The 26,824-nt window shown below is 35.4% G+C and overlaps 1 protein-coding gene across 5 annotated transcripts in view; it reads right to left on the bottom strand.

Annotated features, from left to right (window-relative positions):
* EPHA6 (EPH receptor A6) overlaps positions 1 to 22,340 on the bottom strand; it is a 743,078-nt gene extending 720,738 nt beyond the window's left edge. For 4 of the 5 annotated variants that reach the window (XM_074361623.1, XM_074361631.1, XM_074361637.1 and 1 more), the window contains exon 1: positions 20,502 to 22,340. In XM_074361623.1, coding sequence (XP_074217724.1) covers positions 20,502 to 20,883 — 382 coding nt within the window. In that variant the 5' untranslated portion in view covers positions 20,884 to 22,340. The remainder of the gene's footprint in view (positions 1 to 20,501) is intronic. The other variant, XM_074361645.1, reaches the window with a different exon arrangement.
* Positions 22,341 to 26,824: the final 4,484 nt, after the last annotated feature.

Raw genomic sequence — 26,824 nt, 5'->3', positions numbered from 1 at the left:
ATTTTGATGTACAGCCAGGGTTAAGAATCTCTGGTCTTTAATGATAAAACGCACACCACTTAGCACAGCATTCAAAGCTCTTCATGGCTTGACCCCTGTCTATTTTCCATCCTTCATCTTCTGCCTCTCTCCTCTTTGTAGTCTCTACCTAATCCTATTTACCAGTGTCTCACAAAATGCTATCCTATGTTTTCATCATGTTATTGCACTTGTTACTCCCCTTCTCTGGAATGATTTGTTATCACTAGTCACCTGATAAATAGTGACTAACATTTCATCACTTAGTTCAAGCTCTGCTTCCTATAGAAAGTCTTTCTTGATACCTGAAAATGGATATGACAATATCTTCCTCCAAAGCCATTAGTAACTTGTGCATATTACTATCACCACACCTGCAAGAAGGTGTCTCCACCCACTTGACTTTCTCTATTACACAATAAATTCATAAAGAACTAAGTTTACTCTTATTTGTATCCTTGATAAGGGTCATTGGTAATATATTTAATTGTGTTATTTCAAAGATAATGATCTAAGCTTGATTCCAAAATCTATACTGAACTTACTAGTTCATGACCTTGAGCAAATTCCCCAAAACTCTATGACTCAGCGCCTTCAATGTTGAATTGGAATGAATAATATGACCTACTTCCTAGTTCAGATGAATGACACAATGCACTGAAGCCCTTAAAGCATAGTAATCACTAGATTAATGTTAACTATTATTTTATTGTGACTGTCGTTGTGTGGTCAGGCACTTCTATATATACTGCATTTATAAAATCTCAAAATGAAACCGAACAGGTGTTATTTCTGCTATTTTACAGATAATTAAAGCAAAGCCAAGACAGTAATCCATTTTCTAAGAAACTCATTCTCAATAAGGCATAGGACTGAGATTCAGTCTCAGACCTATTTGACTATGCAGCACTGAGCAGAGAGAAATAAAGAAACAAGAATCAAGCATCTTACTGACCAAACTGCAAGATATCTCTGCTTTACAGATTATTTCCTACCTCTATTGAAGTCAAGCAGAAAATCCCCCTTAATTCATCTTTAATCTATTCTCAGAGTTAGAAGGAAAAAAAAAAAATCATGGCTTCCAAGCTTTTACCTCTCTATTCTTGACAATTCAGAGCAACTCTGACATCTCAAGCTTTTCATTATTGTTTTCAATATTTCAGAGTCGAGATATCAAGTACTTCCTACTGACTTCTAACTTTTCTTTCTCATTTTGCTTTCCACTGCATTTATTTTTGAACAGAAGAAACCTAGGTTATGCATGACTGTTCCTTAATTCCACAGCTGTTTGTTTTAATTAGAAAAAGCTATGGGCAGAATACCATGCAGATTCTCCATTGTGGTCATTGTGTAATAAGAATTTTTTTTTCAACATTTTTCCTGTTTAATTCACTAATAGTCAAGTCCTGGGTTTATGCAAAAGGTATGCTCTATGTGACTGATATATGTAAACGTCATCAAATAGATACAGCAGAGATCTTCCTTAAAATTTTTTATCTTTCTCTAGAGATTTCTTAAGGGAGACATCTTTTAATATTTAAATAAACATTTTTTTGACATTTAAACAAACTTAATTTATACAAATTTATAGTTTGTGGTTAAATTCCCAGATCATGACTTTTTTCCAAACATATTTAGTCAGTTAATCTATTTCATTTTTCCTGTTGTCAGTTTTGAAGAAAAATGCTACTTTAAGCTCCTTTCTCAATGCCCTTACAAAGAGGTACTTCAAGATTCAAAGAAATGTTATTACTTCTTAGTCTGGATTCACTTTCCTAGTGTAGGTATCTTTCCCATCCTAAAATATTATGTATTTATTCAATTCTCTTACCTTTATGGAAATAATATAGTGTGTTGGTTAAGAATGTAAGCTTTGGAGGTATAATGTCTAAATCCAAATCCTTACCCTGCATGTTTATTTCCTAGTACTGCCATAACAAAGTATGACAACTAGTTGGGTCAGAATAGCAGACATTTATTGTTTTACACTTCTGGGGTCTAGAACCAGTCTAAAATCAAGATGTCAGCAGGGCTGGTTCCTTCTGAGAACCATGAGAGAGAATCTGTTTCATGCCTCTGTCCTAGCTTACAGCAGTCTGTTGGCAATCTGCAGTGTTCCTTGGCTTGTAGATGTGTAACTCCAATATCTGCTTTAATCTTCACATAGCCTTCTCCCTGTGTGCATGTCTGTCCAAATTTCCCCCTTTTCATTAGGACACCAGTCATATTGGATTAGGGGTCCACAGTACTCCAGTATGACCTCATCTTAACTAATTACATCTGCAATGACCCCTTTTCCAAAAGAGGCCATATTCTGAGGTACTGGGAATTAGGACTTAAACATATGAGTTGGGGGGGGCACACAATTAAACCTATAACACTCTGTTATCCTTTAACACTGTGTCAAGTTACTTAACCTATTTTGCATCCTGATTTCCTCACCTATAAAATAGAGATGAAAATAGTAATATTAACTTTATAGGTTGTTGTGAAGAGTATACAATTGAATACACTGAAGTACTCAGAATGGGGCCCAGGAAGGAGTAAGCACTCAAAAACTCAAGAGTTTATACTGCATTTGGGCAGCTATTTCTGGGAAAATGGCCCATAGAAAAGTTAATTGTCTTAAAAGGAAACACTGGCAATCTTAAAATCGAAGCTCCTTAAAATGTCATTTACTAGACAAAAATATAAGGTTTAGAGGCATATCAATTTTCTTTCTATAGTTTAGGAATTACACATTCATTCTATAGTTTATTTTTAAACGCATAAGAATTGTGTATGGAAACTGGATCAATACTGGGCACAATATTTTTTGTCACAAATTTTCTCATATTAACCAGGCACATGGTTAATGACAAGAATACTGCATAATATTTTAATTTTGAATGCACTGAAATTTTGGACATACTCATAAGCATAAGCCACTTGCTAAAAGTCCAATTTCTTGTAAAGAAAAGGTTAGTTCAAGCCACCTATATGTTTCCTTATCTTCTATACTGCAGTTGATAAGCATTTTATCATAACAAGGGGTGTTTCAAATTGTACTTGGGTAAAAGCAAATATACACTATCCTTTTGGGAAATTGGCTTCATGATTCTATCATAATATGCCTCCTAAATTGCTAATACTCTATTGAGGGTAGTAGCAAAATGACGACTAACTCCCCTAGGCTGAACTGGAAGACTCTATAGACTCTAATTATACAAAGTCATATTCACTTCATAATTGAGTTTTTAGTGGAAGGGCTGAAATTCTAAAGGAAGTTATTTGGATGATTATATTACCAGTGATTAGACATATGCGAGGTTTTGGCCACTCATTATCCATTCCACTTGTTTTAGTGGCATTTTTAAGGAATTAACTTGTCTCCTATAGTGTCCATTCATGATAAGTTTGTCAATCAAGGGGCCCTACTCTTTCTATGATACAGAGGCTCATGACCCAATCCAAGCTAACCAGACACACTCTTACAGGATTGATATTTTTAGCTCAGTAATACAATTATAGGAAGAAAAGGGTTGAAATCAATTCAGTTCAGTGAGACTGATGATTAATTCCTGGCGTCTAGATCCCACATGCTGCTCTGACTCCTATCCTTTTCTAAAGTTGGTTCTCTAGGAGTCTCTTTGCTTCTGTGGAATCATCATATCCAAAGTCTTACAAATCCAAAAGTTATATTATAAATTCAGTATTTATTTATAGGACATCTACTTCTTAAAAATTTCTTTTCTGCTTATTTAACTAGCTTTAATTCCTATTTGCTGCAAACAAAGAACTGGAATGAATCCCTAAATCAGGGTTTCTCAAACCATCTGCATCCACATTTAGTAGAATGCTTGTTAAAAATGAACACTCCTAAACACTATATTGAACACACTAAATCCAACTCTTTGGAAGTGGTGCTCAGTAATGTGTCATTTGAACAAGTTCTGCAGCAATTCTTACAGACACTAAGACTCAATAGCTGCTAGATCCAAACTGCAGGAAAATAAAAAGTAGCCCACATGGAGGAGAAGCAGGGACTGAAGACTCAAACTATATGGCCTCTCATTAGATACTGAAGTTGTCATTATTACTCATTAATCAAGACTGCTTATACAGTGCCTAATGAGTTTAACTATATATGGACAAATTAGTAAAATAAACAGGCAAAAGCACACTGAAATGGGCATTACAAATTTAAAAATAATACATATAAACAAAATAAAGAGTAAAAATGACTATTACTCAAGATCATAACTATTAAATGCTAATTTAAAAAGCTGTATGATACAGGGAAAGGAATTCTTCCTTATGTTTGCCAAATAATTCCCTATTCTTTTATTTATTTTATTTTTTGAGTAAAGGTAGATTTATTTAGAGAGAGACACACTGCATAGAGTGTAGTCTGTTTCAGAAGGCCATGAGGTGTCGGGGTTTGGTGCTCAGATTAGAGTAAAAGTAGGTACACACTCCACAGTCAGAGTGTGGGCCATCTCCAAAGAGAAGGGAGCAAAAAGGTGGACACGAGGCACCATGTTGCCAGTTTTTATGGGCTTGGTAGCTACATATGCTAATAAGTGAAAGGACCAGTCTAACTACCCTGAGGAAGGGGCTGGGATTACCAGGAAGTCAGCCATTTCCCACCCTTTGACTTTCCGTGGCTAGCCTTGGGACTGTCATGGCATCTGTGGGCATGTTATTTACCATGCTAATATATTACAATGAGTGTCCAATGAAGCTCAAGGTCTACTAGAAGTCAAATCTCCCACCATCTTGAGTCTTAAGGCCTACCAGGGGTTAAATCTTTTGCCATCCTGGTGTTAATTGTTGTGTTATTCCTCGAATGGCTATGCCCTGTCTCCTTCCTTCCTGTCTCCTTTCCCCTCAGAGATTTTATTCCCATAATCTTATGGGGTTGCAGAGGTGCAAAGGTCTGTCTTCTGAAACTACTTCCAGGCTGAGTAGGGGCATTGACCCTGCCTATCAGGGAGTAAAAATCTCAGAATACCTATCTAGGGGCCCCAGGGGCAGGATAGCCTTTTGTTTTTGAGTCCAAGGGTGGTATGGGCTGGAATCCTTGCATAGCCATCATCTGATACGGGACTGTTTGTAACCCACTGTTTCCACTGACTTCTGATGAATCTTCTTAAAGATGAAGCTCCTTTGTAACAGCAGTTTAACAGTCTATAATGACAAAAAGACTTAAAAGTCATGGTTAAACATCCAGTCAGGCTGTTAATTACTTGCCACATGGTCTTAATTTGGATGTCAGAGTGGTTGCCTTGGTGGATCTTCTCGAGTCCGAAGAGACAGAGCGATAGAGGAAAGAATGAGAAAAGATCAAGGAGAGAAAAGCCTTGGGCTTGGTGGGCTCCTTCACGGATAGAGAGCTGGTCTCTGCTAGATCCTGCAGGCAGCTTCAGCCACCACCTAAGGGCTACTTGAATCCCATGGTGTGGGAGAAACCCCCTGCTACCCTCTGAAGAGAGGGGAGCCGAAGCCCAATAGGCTGATCGAGGTTATGCCCTTTGAGCCCCATTTCTTTATGTAAATACCCTATGTTGGGCACCAGAGAGATGATGAAGGAAAAACGTGTGTGGGGCGTGAGGAGGGCTGTGTCCCAGGTCTCCTTTGAATCACTGGGACATGTCCCATCAAGTGTGGGTCCTTGGCTTTCCATAGGAAAGAGCAAGCCACAGTTGAGTAAAAGTAGATTTATGTAGAGACATACATACTGCATAGAGTGTAGGCTGTTTCAGAAGGCAAGAGAAAGGTCACGAGGTGTGGGGGCTGGGTGCTCAGATTAGAGTAAAAGGTACACACTCCATAGACAGAGTGTGGGCTGTCTCAGAAGAGGAGGGAGCAAAAAGGAGGCACTATTCTTTTAAAATAGATTACCAATATTTATAAGTGATAAAGTTTCAGTGCTTCAAAAAGTTTTCAAAACATTAATGTAGAGGAACAATATTTAAATTCAGTATCTTTGCATTTTTAATATTCTAAGAGTTGCCTGAAATTCTCCTTTCCATTTAGAAAGTACACTGATCTAACAGGCTTATGACCTGATTTCTTTTTCCTCTGTGGTTACTATTTGTTTTATCAGCTTTGCCAAGTAACTTATCGCCCATATAAATTCCATTAGTAAAATAAGTGCAGTAAATTATGCCGCTTACCTACTTTGGAGAAATGGAATAAAAAAGATAAAGTGGTAGAAATAAATTAATACACAGGTGAAAAGCATTTGGTCTATTTCTTCATTTTTCCTACTATGTCAAATACTCCATCAACTGGAGATACAATCAATTTCTCTATGTGTGTTAATGGGAGAGACTGCTGAGTGCAAAACATGCTTGAGTTTTTCAGAGAAATATCCTCCTTAAGCACAAAGATGCTATCCATTATTTTGAACTTAAATTAGAACTGATTTTCCTATAAAGCACAGCCTCAAGCAAGTTATATCTAGAATACTTAATGTGATATGGCCTGAAATATAGTAGAAAAAATTAAAATGTACACACACTTTAAATTTATAGTTCTTTTCACTACAGCACTAAAATGAAATACTTGAAATTATGTGAACCACTACACAGTAGTAAAAAATAACTTGTTTATAGAGCAAATATCATAGTGTTTCAGGCTGTGTATGTGTGTGTGTGTGTGTGTGTGTAATAGACAGTATTAGGTCAGAGTCCAAATAACTGCTAAAGATTATAAGAGCTACAGTAACAATTAAGTAAGCTATTTTAAACTTTTGAACAAAATACAACTCAAGCTTACCGTACAATATTTATGTGAAGTATTTTCCATTTCCTATGTGTGATCGTCATATAATAAACATTTAATGCAGAATTTCACTCATCAAATCAGAATGGTGAAAAGCTCAAGACGACAGGAAGCAGATGCTACCTCTATTTCCCCATGAGATTGGAAGATAGCTCTTACACTGCCATGGATTACCACATACTTAGTTTTAAGAAGAAATACACATTAATTGTTTAAAACTTATGTTTTCATAATGTTTAAAACTTATCAGTAGTTCTCAAGGACAGGAGAGCAAGCAAATGAACACATCTCTTTTCCTTTGAGGACTTCCAAAAATCACAGACGTCTAATCTAGGTATTTGTAGTATGATTTTATTGGAAAGGGAGCATCATACAGTGCTTGAAAGCACAGATTATGATAGGAACTAAACTTCCTGAAGTGAAAGATGACTGCATTTAATTGTATTCCTTCCTCTTCGTACTATGTGGGCTTAATTTCCCCTCTTTATATATTTGTCAAAAGTGAAAGCAATGATCTCACCCCTTCTATCATTTTCTTTAAAAAGTAACTTTTATAACTTAAGCAAAAGTATTCTTGATTAATGGATGACACTCATTAGCTGAAGATAAAGTGGTCTGCGTGCCATGGTATGCCCTCTTTTATAACCATTATAACTGGGCTGGGATACTTTCCAATCTCCAAAACAGAGCCAATAAATATTATCTGAGCCTGAAGTTTTCCTTATGAGAAAATGTAGGGATCTACTTCCTGACTCTAGTGACCCCAACCAGTTTGGATGAGTGACTATTTTTTAAAATAATTTCTCCAAATCTGAAAATGCTGCCATTCAAAATATATCCTCGCTAGAGATTCATTTGCCAGTGACAGCATATAATCAAAATTAATCCTCTAGTTGCTCTAAATCAGGGATGATGTAAATTAGGCTTTTGCCTAGGAATGAAGCAGCAAGGAGAGTCTAAGATTGGTGGCTGTCACTCTAAAATGTATTGGAAGGCTCAGCAAATGGAGCTATGGAGGTGTTGGGGAATGAGGCAGTGTTTATCATCCAGGAAAAAAGAAAAGGAGGCAGACAGAGCCCTGCTTCTTCACTTTTGCTATGACATTCTCTCATTTTCACTCTGGGGAAAACTATGGCTAAATCCCTGACTTCAGAGTTTACTGCCATGAGCAAAAGCACAGGTGACCAAGCTATTCTATGTATTCACAAGAACGAAAATGAAGTTAGTGTGTTTAGAGCATATGATCAAGATCCCATATTGTTAAAGGTACCACTTTCCCCTTTGTATCTCTAAAATGCTTCTCTCACATATTTGACATGTGTTTCCTGATAAGAGAAACAGTACACATAGCGGACACAGAGGTGGCTTTCTTTCCTTTTCTTTTTCTTTTTAAAATCTTTGCCCTCTGTAAATTTTGTATGGGAATGCTGTCATGTTAGATAGATGGATGATGTTACCTCCTCTAAAGGGATCAGGAACTCATTTTAGGAGCAGATGAGAAGGGAAACAGCTATCCAGCTGCTGTTTTGAATGGGCAAAGTTTTGGTAGAACCCTATTTAGCTGAGTAACTGAACTCTGATACCTTCAGATTTTTTTGTTGTTGTTGTCGTTGTTGGATGGTGGTGATGTAGCTAGCCTTCTTTCCTCAGAGAATTTTTAAACCTATTTTCTATTCTTTATTTTTCTGGAGTATAACAGACTGACAAAATTTTAGAGGTGAAGATGGAAGAAATGATTAACATCTCAGTCATGCAAATAACTTCATAGAACAACAGTTACCATCATTTTTAAACTGTCTTCCTGACTACTCTAAACTAATCCCAGAATTTCCATCAGACTGCTCCTATTGCAAAGCCTTCTCTCCTTGTTCTACATCTTCTCTCTTATGTTCTCTCTCAGTAGCAGAACAAGTTTTTCTACTGTCTCACACAGAGGAATTTGGGACACCTCTTGATACACAAGACCTCACCGAAGAAAAATTTCCAAATAAAGGAAGTTAAATCTCTTTGAGGATGTTCTTATTTGGGGGCGTTTACTTTAAATGCAATTCTTCAGTATTATAAATAAGACTGAGATGAAAATCCTTGTATATAAATCTTAGCCTGTCTTTATCTGTGCATTCCCCTAGAATTTAAATTCATAAAAGTGGAATTAATGTATCCAAGTCGATGAATATTTTTCAACATTCTGCTTAATTGCTTTCCAGAACACTTTACATCTTCAAAAGAAATGTGTGTTTTCATAGCATTCTCTGAGGCATGATATATTAACCTGAAACCATAACATATCTAGAAAGCACAGTTAAACAGGATGTCCAAAGATTCTCTACACATTAAAAAACTAAAAAATTAACAGAGAAAAAGATTAATAGACATCCTTCCATAAAATTATAAACTCCTCCAAAAATATTAATTAAAATACTAAGAAATGAGAACTGGGGAAGGAAATTTCCTTGCTTTTAGCCTAAGTTCTTATTCAAATTCTCAACCCTCTTTCAACTGTTTTCCTAGCTTGTTCCACCTGAGGAGTTTTTCAAAGCTGGACAGTATTAGAAGATTGTATATGTATGTGGATATTACATGAATTTGGGATGATTTTTATTTAAACTGGAAGGTAAGAAACCCGACTTCAGAATAAAGTTCCATTGGTTGTAATTCGATGGCTGACATTTTGACAGGGAACTTATCATTGATATATAAATTACTATTAAAGTGATTGGTAAATCAGTATTTTATTCCCCAATTGCCTATTGTTCAATGTGTGCATGTCTTCAGAAGCAAATATTAGAGAGGAAAAAATGATGAGTGGGAAAATTTGGAGGTTGAAGCCAATCTTGATATCCAAACAGCAATAAAAATAATTATTTCAATTATTTTTAAAATACACTATATTGGAGGGAGGATGAGAATTATAAAGTGTTGGATTTGAAAATAAGAATAGTATTGTAATTTAGAAACTAAATTGATGGTTTTCAGTGCTTTTTGACATTCTAAGTGTACAAATCTAAATGTCAACAGCTAATCATGGATAATCTGCTATTGATTTTTCTCTGTTTAAAAATAGCAAATTCTGGCAGCAATTTTTATATGTATGTTCTTGTACAGGCACATTTCTCAAATATAAAATACAGGATCTATCAAACAGTAATTTACCAATTTCTCAAGATAAATGTTAAAGAATACCAGCAATTTCAAAGTTATGAAACACTGCTAAAAATAAATATTTAATAGAGTTAGGGAAGAGAGAATTACAATAAAACAAGAATAGCAGGAGATGGCAAGAAACTAGAGAAACATTTTTAATCTTTAAATTGCATATAAAGTAACCTATACAGGTTTTACAATTTTACCGTCATCTAAAGGTAAAATAATCAGTAGACAAAACCACATATAATCCATTAAAATTGAGATTTTTCTGTTGTTATAGTTTTTGTGTTATATTTTTTAAAGAAGCCAAACATCATTAAATAAACTACTTCTTAAAGAATACAATAAAACTTTTAATGAAAAAGCCAAGTCATACCACCTAAAAGCTCTATGTTAATCTAAACTATTGTTCACTGGATTTTTTTTTTATTTATATGCAGAGTAAGTTTTAATCTTTAAGTGCAGAATAACCAATTCAAAGTAACTTAAAAACAGGTTTCTGGAGGAGTCATTCATTTTAATTCTCTTATTATTTACATATATTCATGATGATGAATCCTGATAAATGTGAGACTCATTTTCATTTCCCTTGTGTAACTCAAGATTCTTATTTGTTTGTACATTTTTAAATTATTTACCTTCATTTCATCTTTGCTATATTGCTAGTATTTAACTGTCAAATATATCTCTTCAATTTTACAACACTGTCCTTCAGGCCAGGGGGCAGATCTTATTTCATTTATAGTACTCACACCAAGTTAGGGCCAATATATGTTCATGATCAATATACTGAATAAATATATTGATTCCACAGTGATTCCACATAATAATTCATAGATCCTTGAGAACAGTACTTTTATCTTTTCATCTCTGTAAACAATAATACATAGATGTGAACTTATCTGTGGGACAGCTAAATCCACGTTATTTTGCTAAATGAATGTTTTAATTATTCAGTGACATATAAATAGTCTCATTAGTTAAATCTTAAACTCTAAGAAGCCCAGGACAAAGTGACCCACCTTTGTATTTCTTGTTCCCAGCACAGTGAAAAAACATAGTTAAGTATCAACATTTCATTTAATATTGGATGAATATATATTTAATTTGGAACTAATTTAAGAATTTTAGGAAAATATATATGAATAAACCATATAGGTTAGGAACTGAATTGATACCTAAGTAACAAAAATAAAAATGAACAAACAAAAACTGCAAGGTAACTATAGCTATATTACAATAAAAATATTTGAGAACTTTATAATAGAAAGAGGTTAATAATTTTATCTGATTTTAAGGCTTGATAATTTTAGGGGAAAAATTTCAGTTAGCTTTAACAAGCATATTAAAACTCTAGGATGCTAACCTTTAAAACAAATTCTTAAATATTAATTCTGCTTTGCTAGGTAACAAGAGCTCTTGAAAAATCTAAAAGAAAGCACGCGCACACACGTACAGATATTTGATCATAAACTAGTGACTATCATAAAGGTTCTTACACATGTTATTTTTACAAACAAACTACCTAACTGTTATTTTAATAACTTGGGTGAACTACAGTTTTCTAATCTATAAAATAAAGTTATTATACTATAACAGTTTAAGACAGTAAGTTATTATAAGTACCTTTTTTGGTCTAATGTAGTATCATAAAAATAACAATAAAATTGAAGCATGTTAATTTTTTACATATTTTAAACCAGGCTAAGCAAATATGCTATATGAACAATATTCACTTCTGAAATTTTTTTTTCTTCTTCAGATAAAAATTAGGATCACTTTCTGACTGCTTCCTCATTAAACTGAGTATATAAAATAGCCAAGGTAACAGTGGACTTTCCTCATTAAATGTTCAAGGGTTCTAAAATTTTCCTGGCTATTTCATTCCTTTTTTTTTGCTGAAGCATTATAATTGTTAACAAGGTACCAATGTATAGATTTCATTTAATTTTAGAAATGGACAAAAGTCTTACGATTTTGTGCAATGCGACCTATTAGTTTGTTCAGTTTTCTTCTGTCATACATAATGGCAACCACTAATTATTTTTACTTGCATTTACAACTTAAATATAATCTAAGTCTACTTTAAGTCCAGAGGGAGAGCAGAAGGAAATTTTCAGGATTTGTCTTCAATGGACACATTTTTGTTTGCAGAGATTAAGGATCTAACCCAGGGTATTGTTAGATATATAGAACAAGTTCATTTTTTAAAACAGTACCATAACTCAGTTTTTCTACCCCTATCTTTCTTTCATTCTGGCCTGTTTATAGCTACTTAGCTACTGCATTATATTTTAAAATAACCGTCAGTTGTCTGAGATATCAATTTTTGTAACTTATTTATTCACTGCTACATAGTTTAATTCTCTAATTACACATTTAATTTCAATTATTTTTAGCAATATTAAAGTATCATAGCAACATAAGGAACACAATTTTGCCTTTAAAAGTAAAAATTAAGGTGATATTAAGAAAATTCAACTCAAATTTGAGGGCAATCATTTCAATTAGTTTTAGATAATTCTTATTTGGAATACATTCTAATGTAATTTTTTTTATTTCCTATTATACAAAATATTTCTCTTTATGAACTTGCTTAAAAAACACCTAATTTATAATCATCATAGGTAGGCAAATTTTCATATATCAATTTTTTTAATTCATGGGTAAGTGCTTTTCCTTATTCTAGACATTACACTCTATGTACTATCCAAGAACCTGTTTGTCTTTGCAGTGCTCATGTAGCACAAATGAATTATAATACAGCAGTCAACCTGAAAGAATACATACTTATTCTACCGCTATGCTATTAAGTTAAAATAATTAAATTGTGTATACATTTACAATTAGTGCTTATTTTTATCAACTCAGATAGCCACACACCTAACATTACAATAGTAAAATAATACATAACTAATTCTGTTTCTGAACATTCAATTTCTAAGGAGATGCTATCTTGATCAAAAAGTAAGTACAGCTTTTACACTTGAAGTTATGAAATGAAATAGGAAGAGCAGTAATTTTTCATTTATATCCACCAGGTTCAGGTCCTCAAACAGGTTGATGGCTAGAGGATACAATGGTGTCCTAGGAAAGTAGCTGAAAGTACTTTTCAGGACATGGACTGAAAATACACACTTTCATCCCAATTCTTGATCCAAAGTTCAATTTAAAGGTATGCTTGCTGCAATTTGAAACTGTAAACTTGTTTCTTTACCATGAATCACAGTTTTTAATAATTAACATACTTTAAATAAACACACCAGAAAAAGGCAGTCTAATATCCTCTAAACAATAGCTCCTTCCACCTGTCACTCTATGAAAAATCATTACAGATGTGAAATATTTTGATTTTCTATACGTGAATGTGTTTTTAACGCATACTTATGTTTATTTTTCATGTAATTAAATAGAATATATGCCCATCCATAAAACTAACATTAGAAGATTCTTGTGAAGCAATTTTACAAGTAAAACACATGTTAAGTAGTATTATTTTACTCTCTTCCTTCACTCCTCATAATCTTATTTACTGTGAAATTCCTCATCTTATAAAAACCATCAAGTGATCAAAGAGTAAATATCAATTACTGAAGGATACATAACATCAACAGAGAAGACTCAGTTTCTAAAGATCAGAGACTGTATGATAATCAGTTGCAGCCTCAGAATCTAGCATGATGTCAAAGGGAGATGCTTAAGATACAACTGTTGAGTGACTTATTTTCTTTTCTTTGAAAGCAACTGTAATGAAATAATAGATATTATTTTCAAATGATACATAAATATTTTATATTATGAGGGCTGATCATCAATACTGTTAATATATTATCATATAACAAGTGGGTTTTTTAAGTTTTTAAATTAATTTTGGATGTAATTTAAAGAAAACAGAAAATTTTCCTGCTAGACCTGGAAAGAGACTAAAAATTCTTTCACTGGACCATATATTCTTGGAGGGAAAGTTCTACTTGAATTCCTTATATATGGTAAGTACACTCCCATCGAGAAGTAGGTCTCTGACAGTATCTGTTTAAAGAATGATTGTTTTCACTCAGTTTTAGGATATTTATCTTTGAAAATTAAAATTGTATATCTCATAAGAAGGCATAATGTTTAATGAAAGGGAATAACTATAAAGTAGTATTTTCCAGAACATTCTAAGCACTGAAGTAAAATATAAGATTTACTATGTCTGAATATATATTTAGGAATACTTGGAAATGTTTCAATGAGGCATCTCCAGAGTATGAATTTTCTAAATATACATAAAGTATATAGGACTATTGTTTAAGTTAGGCCTATTTATGCTTTTATATATTTAATAATTATATTCTATATTATTATTAAAAGGCAACTCAAAAAAATGAATAATGAACTAGTCAGGGAAATTTTTCAAATTACATGCAATTTACTGTTGTTTAGTGGAGACTAACAGTTTCTTCCCTCATTCCCAAGAATATCAGATATCCTAACATCTCATTTTCTGGGTTTCTTACAAGCTTTCTGAAAATTTATTTGTTTCTCTTCATTTGAACAAAATGCAGAGGGAATAATGGAAAATATCTGAAAACACACCTATTTTACTTCTACATTTACATTTTTGTTTTTACTAACATTAATTTGATCATAAAAGAGATGAATAAAATTGGTGCCATAACTCAAACTTCCAAATATTGCTCTGTATTTTAATAGACTGTTGGATCACCATATTGCTTTGTGAAAATGTCCCCAACCACTTGTGCCATTATCAACTCTGACAAAAAAGTAACTATATATGGAAAGTTATCATGTCAGAAATCCATTAACAAATTTCACTTGTTGATCCAATATGAGTGTACTATGTTATACACAATGGTTTGAAATAGCAAAACTGCACTATTAAGAAATATTTTAAATCACAGCTTGAGATGAGTAAAGTGGGAAATGGACTTCTTACCCCATTCCTTCCTATCTTCTGTCAATGATCAAGGTCATTTTCATGGAGAGTAATGGAAAATATTTTGGGGCCCCACGGGAAAAAATGATATAAATGTTGAGTATCTACATTTATTTCTCTATAAGGACAAAATGGTCCTGTAATCCTACCTCTAAAATATACCTCAAATCCATCTTCTTCTCTCACCTCACTACCAGCACTCTGGCCAGGCCACCTAACCCCTTTCGTTGGACAACTGCAACAGACTCCTAATTCTAGTCTCACCGTCTTCCCATCATCACTTCCCTCACTAACCATAATGCTCTTAAAATGAAAATGGGTTAGAATATCTCAATTGCTTCCCATTTTCCCTAGGATAATATGAAACCACAACTCCTTACCATGGCTCTTTTTCTTCTCTGTGGGATCTGGTTCCTGAGTCTTTCAAATCTTAACTTTGTGCTATCCTCTTCCTTGCACAGTATGCTCCAGTCACACTGGACTTAGGTCTTCAAATATGCAAGTTTATTTCCCTTCAAGGTCAGTGACCAGGCAGTTCCCTCTACCTAGACTGAACTTCTTCCCATTATGTACAATTAGCTCTTTCTCTTCCCTGTGAATGTGGCTTACATGTAACCTCCCAGATAGGCCCTTCCAACCATCACATTTAAAATAGCATGCCCTTCCTATTATTCTCTATCTCAGTGCCTTTACTGTTTCCTGTATAGCATAGCATTTTACTTACTTACTTTTTTTTTCTTTTGCCACTCTCCCTTACTAGAAAATACATTCCAAGAGGGCATAAAGTTTGCCTTATTTATCCTTTTTCCTCCATCATCTAAATATTAAAATCTAAAACAAAATACTCAATAAAATAAGGCAAAATCAGAGGTAATATAATTTCTTTTTTTTAAAGATGCTAGTCTAATGAAATTTCAAGTTGATCAGAACCTTAAAGATACAGTATCTCACATTATGTTGTCCAATTTATATATATATGATATATACAGCATAATTTTTATTTAAAAAAATGCTGTACAGTATAAACAATTTAATCCTTCCATACAAGTTTAGTTTGATTAGATGACTAACAAAGTACAGTGGACAAAGTTAACCCATTTTGATTATTTAACTATACCTATTGATTTCCACCATATTTATACTCCCAAGAAATGTTGACTCAAGACCACAATGAAGAAATTTCTATTACTTTTGGGGTTTGGTTGACTGATATACAGTGTGAAATAAAATCTATTCTCTCACCATTTGGGACAAATGGAGTATGTAGTCAGAAGTACTTGTATGCGTGAAGACAGAAGAAAGAGATGATTGATACATGGTGCCTGTGATAGGGAAAGAGGATTGGTGGAAAGAAATACAAGAAATCTATGATGTCTTTAGTACTTCGTTTATTTCTACTAGCAATGATTGGTGAAGAAAAGAAATAATTTCTACTCTAATATTTTCTTAATATTTCATTTTGTAACATAAAAGTAATATAAGTTCCTTATAGGAAAATTTGAAAATATAAAAAATAATAGAAGATGTAATTTAGCCATTCTGTCTTATGCCATTAGATATATATTTTCCCCCTTAGGAAAATCCAAATAAAACTGTTTTATTCATGTCACTTCTAGTTTGAAGAAGAGATCCTTAAAGAAGAGTGTATAATTTTTATGTAAGAAAAAGTTTTTAGATATAGTCTTAACCCAAACCCAGAGCAAAAAACATTTAGATGTTCAATGCATATCAATGACATTTTGTATTTCTATTTTAAATACTAATCATGATAACTAATTGCACAATGACATTTCAATTTGTAAATATATAATAAAATTACATCCTAGTTTGTTTTTATAATTATGGTCAACAAGAAGGCATGTGATTACAATCTCCTACACCTTTACAACTACAGTTTATCCCTGAAAATGAATTTTACCTAAGTGAAAGTTCCTTTAGCAATATTCTTTGGAAATCATTCAGTTTTCCTTATTTAACAAAAATGTTAATATTTTCAGTAAAGTTCACTCAAACTTTTCAAAAACATTTCAATTACTCTCTTTCTATAAGAATATTCAGTTTTATAGTTTGTGAACAATATTTATGGCAGTTCAACTAATTTTAGGCTATGAATTTAAATAAGCAGATTTTTTCTGCTCAGGTATGTTCACCTGTATTTACATACAACTTAGTGCATTTAAACTCAATTCATTCAAATTAATAAATTCAATAAAACTAAAGAGTCAGACTACTGTTTCCCTTGTTTACTTCATCTGTCACTGAACTGCCTAGGCTGGTGGGAGAGAGGGGAATCAATTCACACAATCTTCGTAGAAAATGAACTCACTAGAATCTTGCATCCAAACCATATTTTGATCTAATAAATTATTTGAGTATCTGATTGATTATTTTTGGAGTCACACCCTAAGAGATGCATCAACTCTTTTTAGGAGAAAGCAGAGTAATCTGAATTAATGGATTCTTGGGGGCTACTAACCACTGTAATCAATACACATGGTTACACATGGTTACTTAAATATGAAACAAGATTGTATTTTATACTCACCTAAGTATCCTACTAGTACAGAAATCTGCTATTTTTAATAAAAATTACCAACACCAAATACTGTGGTTTTAAATAGAGGGAAAATTAATGGAATAAGAGAAATCTGAGTACAAATCATGCTTTCACTTACTTAATCAGATGAAATGATCTAGGAAGCAACTCTACATTCTGATCGATTCAAGGAGGTTTGGGTAATAGGAAGAGTCACATTGATTTATTTTGTCTTTATAGTGTAGAGCTTCACAGCTAGATAAACATCAAGACAAGAGATGCTTTCTAGACTCATGTTACTCTTAGCACCATGTTAAGCACCATGTTAAAATTTAGGTAGTTCATTTTTCTATCATTATCACCATTTTACCCTGCCTACCTATAGAAAACTAGGAAGGGGGAAAAGGATGATTCCTTCATTCAACCACGAAAGATTTTATATAATCTGGTAAAAATAAATAACATTAAAAAGTTTACATTGTGAATATCCTTAATTAGAAGGGAAGTTACATAAAACTGAAATTTTGCCCTCCGTAACAAATTTTTAAAATAAAATACAAATTCCATTAGCTCTTAGGATGAAGTTACTAGGAAAATGAATACTATCTCCTTAAAATTAATATTAATCCAATTACTTATATTTATTATGTGTATAAGAAATCTGATTTATAGTTAATATTTCTTTATTGTATATGTACCACAATAATTCTCTAATGCTTTATGTTTTCAACGTTTAAAGATTGGTAAGATACATTGACGCATGTCACCTATTTATGAAACTATAAATAAGAAAAAATCCCCTGAATGTTCAAAAGAATAACATTTTGAAGTTCCACATTTTATTAACTATTATCGGGATGACTTCAGTAGTCAAAAATTATCCCAAGGTATTATAAATCATAATTTCTAATCACTGATTTTAGGCTACAAAAACCATTTTATAAGTAATCATTTGTGTCTGATGAAAAAATATGAACATATTTTCTCCACAGTCTTCCGTTGAAGAACTCCTTTAAATTTTACCCAACTTAGACTTTAGGTACTACATTAGCCAAGTGTAAAGGATAGCTTGTGTTTTTAATACAAATTTGAGTTTTAGTAGACTAAGTCTAATGATCCTATACAACTATAAAATAAACTGAGTAATACACATTCACTAACAGTAAGTTATGCTAATTTATAAAAACACACATAAATTACATATAATTGGTAAATATTTTAGGTAAAATGTCTTTAAAAAGTATGGGCAAGCCATTAAAATAGACAAACAAATAAAAATTACTGTAAGAGGTTAACAAATAACTCCTCTATGCCCTTAAATTTAACTTGCGTATCTGAAAGGTCATATTTTAACACTTGACACATTTAGGTAGAATGGCACTTTAGTCATGTGAAGATTCTGAATTGAGTTTTACTCATGTTAGTATCCTCAGGGCCTAGGATGGTTACTGGTGTATGGTGGTAGGCACTTATTGAAAAAATAAATATTGACTTAGGGAAATGATTGCATGGAAATAACTGTTAAGATGTTTCTAGTAAACCTGACTCTCAAAGCACACATCTCTTTAGTAGCACTAAATACAAACATATAGTACAATATAAATGTCCGACTTTACAATTATTAAAAATTGTTTCTCCTTACAATAAAAAGGCCAAGTACATAATTACATGTTATTTTTAACAATCCTATTTTCAGCAGTAGATTAAATAACTACCCCTTTGATACTTAATGTCAATAGTCCTTGAAAATAAATAAGGGAAGTGTGTGAAGGTATACACCACCATAGGGGAGTATGGCACTATAGGTGGCACTTATAATACATCTTCAAAGGCATGATGGTTCTGTATCACTTCCAAATTTACATATGCATTTGTGATTGCAATCTAGCAGGTCAAAAAAAATTAGGAAAACATGTCAAAAGTACCAGTTGTATAAATGAAAACAACTGAATATTGATTCTGAATAATTCTATTTCCGATAAAATAAAGTGGTCATATATGTTCATAATAAAAAAGAAAGCTGTGTTGTTTTACTTGCCTTCTCACCCTCACAAAGAATGTGCACAATTTCACATCATTTGACCTCCATTTTTATATTTGTAAACTATTCTGAGGTCTTATATGTTGAATGGTAACTATAATTGAAATTTTATATGTGAAATGTTTGTAAAAATGTGACAAAACAGGTGACATACTGGTGGTCATCACAGTGCCAATGAGTGCATCCAGCCAGGTACATGCTGGAAAACTTTTACGGTCGTTCACTGGTTAGTCTAAGAGGATTTAGATTATGCAGGTGATTTTTTTTATAGATTCTCAGATATTCATAGCAGAAATCCAATGAGATATGTCTCATAAATACGGTTGACTAGAAAGAAAGAAAATGTTTAAAAATTCTCAGTGCTTTCCATTTGCTAAGCGTGACTTTCACTGTTCACACGCCATTCATCTTCACTTTACCACTTCACAGAAACAAAGTCTTCACCCCAAAAATTTGTCACTGACTCGACTTTATGAATAGGATATCCACAACTTACAAATTCACACCTAATGCTTATCCCCCCACCCTCTCCGGGCATCTGGTCTACGATAATTTCCAAGACGTCTACACTCGGTTCGAATGGGGTAAATCGGTTGCAGCTAGGCGAGGGCGGCTTAGTTTACGGACGGCTACAAGGGAACGATCCGCTTTCCTGAAAGCATGTGGGAGAACCTACACGTTACCGTTCTGTGAGCGACCGCAAAGAGCCAGAAGTCTCCATTAAGCCTGTGCCACCGAGCCTGACCTCCTGTGGAGACCGCACAGCCGGGAGCGGTCCCGCCGCCAACAGTGGGGGGACCCAACTGCTGCTGATGCTCACCAACCCGTTTAAAGACATTTGTTAGCAGAAGGGACCACAGCTCGTGCGACAGCGGGTCCCGGGCGATGGGGGACACGGCGATCTGGTGAGGGAACATTCTCGACCCCCTCGTGTGGGGAGGCTGGAGAAGCCGACTCCGGGACGAAGTTACCTCAGGAGACTACCAAGGCACCGGTCCTCAGAGCACCCGCCTCCTCCCGCCTTCCCCCGCTCCTCTGCCCCCGTCCCTTACCTTGGTTGTTGGAGACGTGACTGCAGTCGACCGGCCAAGCTGTCAGCAGAGGCAAGAAGAAACCAAACTGCAAAAGAAATTCCCGGACTTCGCAGCCCCCCATGGCTCTCCTCGGCTCTCTTCTCCTCCCCCTTAAAGAGAAGTGGCAGCAGCGCAGCCAGGTGTTCTGCGTAGGGTAGGGGTCCCAGTCCACGTCTTCTTCCTCCTCCTCTTCCTCCTCCACCCGGCCCACAGGGGGTGACCCGGGGCGCCCCCCGCGCGAGGCCCCGGGGGCAGGGCACGAAGGTCCAGGCTGCCAAGGTGCAGGCGCAGCTGCTTCGGAGGAGGACGCTGCCTGCGGCGCCAGGGACCTCCTGACGGCTGCAGGCGAGCGGAATTGCATCCACCACCGCGTCCCGCTCGCGCGAGGACTATTCACTTGGGCCCGGGAGAGCGCGCGCGCAGGAGCGAGCTCGGGCTGTGGTTTGGGGGAGGGGAGCGAGGGGCGGGGGCGGCCGCTCGCGGCGGGTAGGGGGGAGGGACGACCAGGTGCGGCTAGCAGCTCCCGCGGCCCGAGCGCCTCTCTGGACTGAAGTGGGCACTTGCAGAGCCAGGAGCAGGAGAGGCGCAGCAGCTATGAAGAGAGGCGAGGGGCGAGGGCCGCGGGAACTTTCCTCCCGCCGGTGCGGCGAAAGCCCAGCAAGTGAGGCGGCTACGGGAAGCCGCGAGCGGCCCGGGAGAGATGTGGAGCTGCGCCTTCAGCCGCTCTCCTAGGTGGCGACGGCAGCGGCCCGCAGAGCGAACACCTCCAACTCGGCCGCGTCTGCGCTGCGCCTCGGCAGCCGCTTTCCCGGCATCTCTGAGGCCGCACTGAGTACCCCAAGCACTTTGCTCCCCATTTCGCGGCAGCAGCGTCCTGCGTTTCAGGGCTAGTCAGCACCCAACACGGCTATCCCCCGACTTCACATTTCCGCCGCCGGAGGGGGCGAGTGCTGTGGGCAAGCGCTCCGGGTCCTGGGTGAGCTTGGCCGTGGCAGACCAGCCTGCCCGCTCCTCAGCGCGGGTCGCCTAAACTTGCCCAGTAGGGCGAGAGCCTCAGCTTTGCGGCCGCCTCCGCTGCTTCGAGTCCTAAGAAAGCGAAGGAAGGGAGCAAGCAGCAAAGGAGAGTCACATCAGGCCCGACAAGGGCGGGTGCCTGGCACCACGGCTCACTGAGGTCTTCTCGTCGCCGTGCGGCCGCGACTTCGCAGTGGAGGTCACGAGCATTGTCGCAGATGTGGGCGCTGGGATTCCCGGGGTCCGGAGCGCCCGCGGTGTGCTGGCATCGGACCCCGCGCTCAGAGCAGCCCAAGGGCTGAGCGGCGCTTGGCCACATCCACAGCGGCGCCGAGTGCCTGCGAGCGGACCGCTCTCTCCGTGCAAGCCGCCCCCTCGCGGCACCCACTCCCTCCCAGCGCTCGGGTCGGTTGGGAAGCCGCGGCGCCGGCTGCTTGGTGGGATCACGCGGCCCTCGCCCGGGAGCGGGGCGGAGGGGCAACACGCGGGCTAACAGGGAGGGGCCCGGCGCCCGTGGCCCTGAGGCTCTCGCCCCGCGGTCGAGGAGGGCATTGTGGGCAGGGACGGAGCCGGAGGGCAGCTAAGCTCCGCCACCCAGACGCTCAGCCCGCCTGGCAGCCGCGGCTCGGATGCTACCAGTCCGGCGCTAGAGGGGGTTAGTCGACAACAAAAATGCCTCCACTGCTTGCAAGTGAAGCGGCTTACCATGCAAGGAACTACAAGGAAGGAGGAATGCTCTCAGGCCAAACTTAATGCGTTTGTGAAGGGCGCGCCGAGGAGCCCAAATCGCTGGTGTGGGGGTTCTGTAATACTCTATTCACTGTTAATCATCGCCATCATCATCATTATTATTTTCTTTCTTGAAGGGACTTGGGGTATCACAGTCGAGTGATTTCCAAAAGCCCAACTCAAAACTCATCAGAATGTTTTGAAGAAATATTTATGGCAATGGAGGAAAGTGAGCTGAGAAGAGAGAGCTGTGGAATTACGTAGGATGGACGATATTTTCCTTTCAGAGGGCGGGGGGGGGGGAGGCACAGTGGCAGAATTTGGGAGAGTTAGTGGATGAAGGAGCAAAGGGTCAGCGGTCGACGCTTACAGAATTCTGGAAGAGAAAGCACCCTTCTACTCAACGCGTTTCCGCGCGGCTGTGTTTGTGTCACGTACAGTTGAAGTGGTTTCAGTTAATTGTTGTACAGTCAATTGGAGGCAAAGAGAAGGAGGGCAAAAGATGCGCCACGTCTAATTCCGCTGCAAGGACAGAAATGTGAATTGCAAGTGATTCTGAGACTGTGAGGAAGGTTTCCCATTGGTGACTATACTTTCATTCTCATTATGAATTCAAACTCTGCCTCTCTTTAAAGGTGTCCAACGCCAATTTAAATATATGCAAATAAATCACTTATGAAGAGAACCAAATATAGATTTTTATATATTGGTACTTAAAGGAGTAAAGTCTGATTTTGCTGCTGATTTTATCACTCTTCCTGATACTGACACTCAATATCATTTGTAATATGATTTAACAAACTCAGTTTACAATTTACAAGCTGTAAAATTAGAAAAGCTACATTACAATATAAATCATTATTTCGAAATAAATAATGTCCTTGAAAGTGGTGATTCAGTATCCTTATGTTTTGATTCAAGATAATCTTTTTATTTACTGTCAAACAGTATATTTTCATGACCTTTTTATAATTAAATTTGAATTTCTTATGTTTAAATGTTTAAATTCACTTACAGTGAATAGTTTGATAGATTTCATTAACAGCTCACTAAGGGGAAAATTCTGTCCAAAGAAGACACTCCTTATAAATGCCTAAAATATACTATATTCTGATAAACTGAAGGAATCTATAATACGATCTGTTAACTTAGAAATGTAAGCTATGTTAATCTATTTCTAAGCTTCTAGTTTTTAAATTAACTAGACTTGCAAGGAGTTTTGTTTCTTTTTTTAATGGAACACCACTAAAAAGAAATTATTTCCAAAAAGTAATGTAGAATAAAAATATTTTAGTATCAAAGTTTTAACCTAAATTCTAATATTGTCCTTCACTATTACATCTTAGAGACTATATTGTAAATAGAACAGCAATAAGATTCTTTCAAAAATTAGGTTAGAAGGGAATGGCTCTAATAGAAGGAAGGAAGGAAGGAGGGAAAAACGTAAGAGTAAAAAAGAAAAGCTAAGATTCTTCTCAACAATTCTCACTTATTTCCAAATCGTGGCACAGTATCTGAAGCATACACTGTTATTTGCTTCAGAGTAACAATAACAGCTTGATTAAACTGGGTTTCTACCCTTACCCCTACCTACAAATTTACCTACAAAGTCACAAATTTTGTTTGTTTAAATAAGTCATAGTCAAGACATATTAATTACCTGGTCAAATAATTGAAAGTCATATTCTGATTTTGGTTTTTAAGAAAACAAATAATTACAAGATTTTTCCAAATATTAAAATAAAACATGCTTATATGTTTAGGCCCTGTTTATTGCATGTCTAGAAGACCTCTTAAGTAAAAATTCATCTTGAAGAAGATAAATTGAAATGTAATTATCACGACCTTTGCCTAGACTTATATTCCAAGGGTTTGACATAATCAATTTCAAAATATGGTTTTAAAAAAAATTACCATAACCATTTGACCATTTGTGCTATCCAATAAATATATAAAAATAAATTTATATATACACATATATTCATACAAAATGCATATATGCATATTCATTCTAAAATACTTTTGAGCTCATGTTATATGCTCAGTTCTCTTCACTCAGAGAAGAGTTAATGCTGGTGTGAATAAAAATAATTTGTTTTTAAAAGGTAACTTTTTATTTAAAATATAGTCATGGTTAGCTTATGTGAACTAGAAACAATTGAACTTAACAGAAATGTTCTTCCGTTTTGATTTTCCAGCAGGGCTGATACATTTGCTGACATGTGACAGTTTCAAAATTGTAAGCCACTCAATGAACCAGATGCAATATTCATGTAGATTTATCTGCACTTGTCTGTTTGAATCATACCTGTATTCAGAAAAGCATGCATGTCTCATTTTTCAGTACTGTATTGTTCAAAATTCTTTTGTTTTCTCTCAGACCATTATTCTTTGTGATGTATGTGGTCTGGATTAAGGTAAGAATGATTACATTTTTATTAAATAAAGAATATATGACACTAAAAACTAGTCTAAGATTTCATTTATGGTAGAAATGATGGAGTTCACAAATATTATTTGCTTTTTAAAATGATTAAAGGAGAGACTTAACCTGCAATTAATGCCTTTGAAGAAAAAAAAATTATATTTCAATGTATACTGAGCACGTTTCAAGGTGTGAGAAAGTATTTTATTTTGATAGAGTAAATTAATCCATTTATATCTGTAATTTGTGTTCTCTAAAGTTAAGGTAAAAGTGGCATAAATATAAAGAATATTGATCTTCAAGTATGTCAAAACATCAGGTCTTAAAATATTAGTGTAGTACTTTGAATAGGTACAATTATCTAAGTCTTTTTTGTTAATATAAAATATAGACAGATGTTGCAGAGTTGTTGTCATTTCATCAACTTTAAAATATAAATATAAATATAAAATATTAATTGTATATTTTAGCATGCAGAAAGCTAAAGTGAAAAAAAATTCACAAAGTGAAATACATACTTAATTTGAGGCCCTTTGCTTTAAGAAAAGATGTAATCAGGGGAAAACACACACATTATTTACTCCAGAAAATGTCTTTGATATTAGAAGGTAGGTAATATTTTTCTGGAAGAAGATATTCAAAACAATACTGGATACTTTATTGTTAGCCTATCAAGTCTTAAAAAAACCTCACAGAAATAAAAATCAGCTTGAGGCTACATAAGCCATACTGTGGTTTGCTGCTGTGATATTGCATTTTGTTCTTGTGTTGTATAGGATTTTATAGTAAAAGAAAAAAACATGTCATATACCATATATATGTCTTATACATATAATATGTATTGTGAGTATATGTATCTGTAATTCAATGAGAACATTCTCTCTAGTGCTTTTTAAATTCAGTAACCACCTACCAAGCCAGATTTTCATGTGCATTTGTGCTGAGCATTAAGGGCAAGGTACAAGGATTATTTGGATTTAGTTCCTAACCATCAAAAGTTAATATTGTATTGAAGGGCACAGACATACAAATCATTCCAATCAAAACATACAAACCATTCTATGTTATCCCATAATGGAGTTTCAAATTATTACAGTTACGTAAGAGGAGAGGACTCACACCCTCACCCTCTAAGGTCTGAATCTCTACAGTCACCACTTTTGCTTGAGGTAAACTTACTCTTGGTATGGATTGATTCATCCTGTGAAAGCTAGTGCATGAACTTTTACTAATACCAAATACAATACTAAAGGTTATGCACAACAGCCAAATAATTCTACTAGATTCAAGTAACTTGCATTTTTTAAAATAAAATGTACTAAATAGTCTGTGTAGCATCAGGTATCCACAAAAAATAACAAACTAAATTATGCAGAGACATTTTTAAATGATATATTTAAATTTATTTTAATTTTACTAGTAACGTATTATCATTTATCTTTCATGCCCCAAAATGCCCAGCTTTATCAAAGCAACTTTGTTTTCATTGAATTATAATAAATATCATTTAAGATCATGTTCTAAGTATCCAATGGGGAACAACTAATAATAGAAGTGAACTATCTTTTAAAAAAATCCATTATAATAAATAAGATATCAGTGTCACAGGACTATTGCCACTAATGTCTATTCAAGTATTTAAATTAACTTATCAAAACAGACTTCGTATTTTGTCTTGTATTAAATTTGCATTAAGATACTTTTTCCTCACTTCAGGAAAAGGCGAAGCTAGCTTTTGCAATAAAAATACATTGGTATGTCAAATATTTAAATGTTAATTTTATAAATAGTATTATCCATATTAATAGCCATTCTCATTTAAACATTTCACTTATTTTGATATAAATAATGCAAAACCTTCTTTTACTACAATCAAATTGGAGATAGATTAAGTGTCAGATAAAGAGAAATGATTCCTTAATGATCTCTTAAGATGGATTTTGTATGTAAAGTTCTTTTTATAAACATGTGTCCTATAATATTTCAGTTTAGTTTGAAATCAGGTCCCATGTCTGCACCTTTGAAGTTCTGTTATTTTTTAAAATATATGTTAAACTTGATTTAAAAAATAAAAGAACAAGCCTTGAGTGACATCACATTATATTTCCAAGTGAGCTTTAACAACAAAAACTTA

The sequence above is a fragment of the Camelus bactrianus genome, chromosome 1 (genome assembly GCF_048773025.1).
Source record: "Camelus bactrianus isolate YW-2024 breed Bactrian camel chromosome 1, ASM4877302v1, whole genome shotgun sequence".
NCBI lineage: Eukaryota > Metazoa > Chordata > Mammalia > Artiodactyla > Camelidae > Camelus > Camelus bactrianus.
Note: the sequence above shows the minus strand (reverse complement) of the source record. Positions and strands in the feature narration are given on the sequence as shown.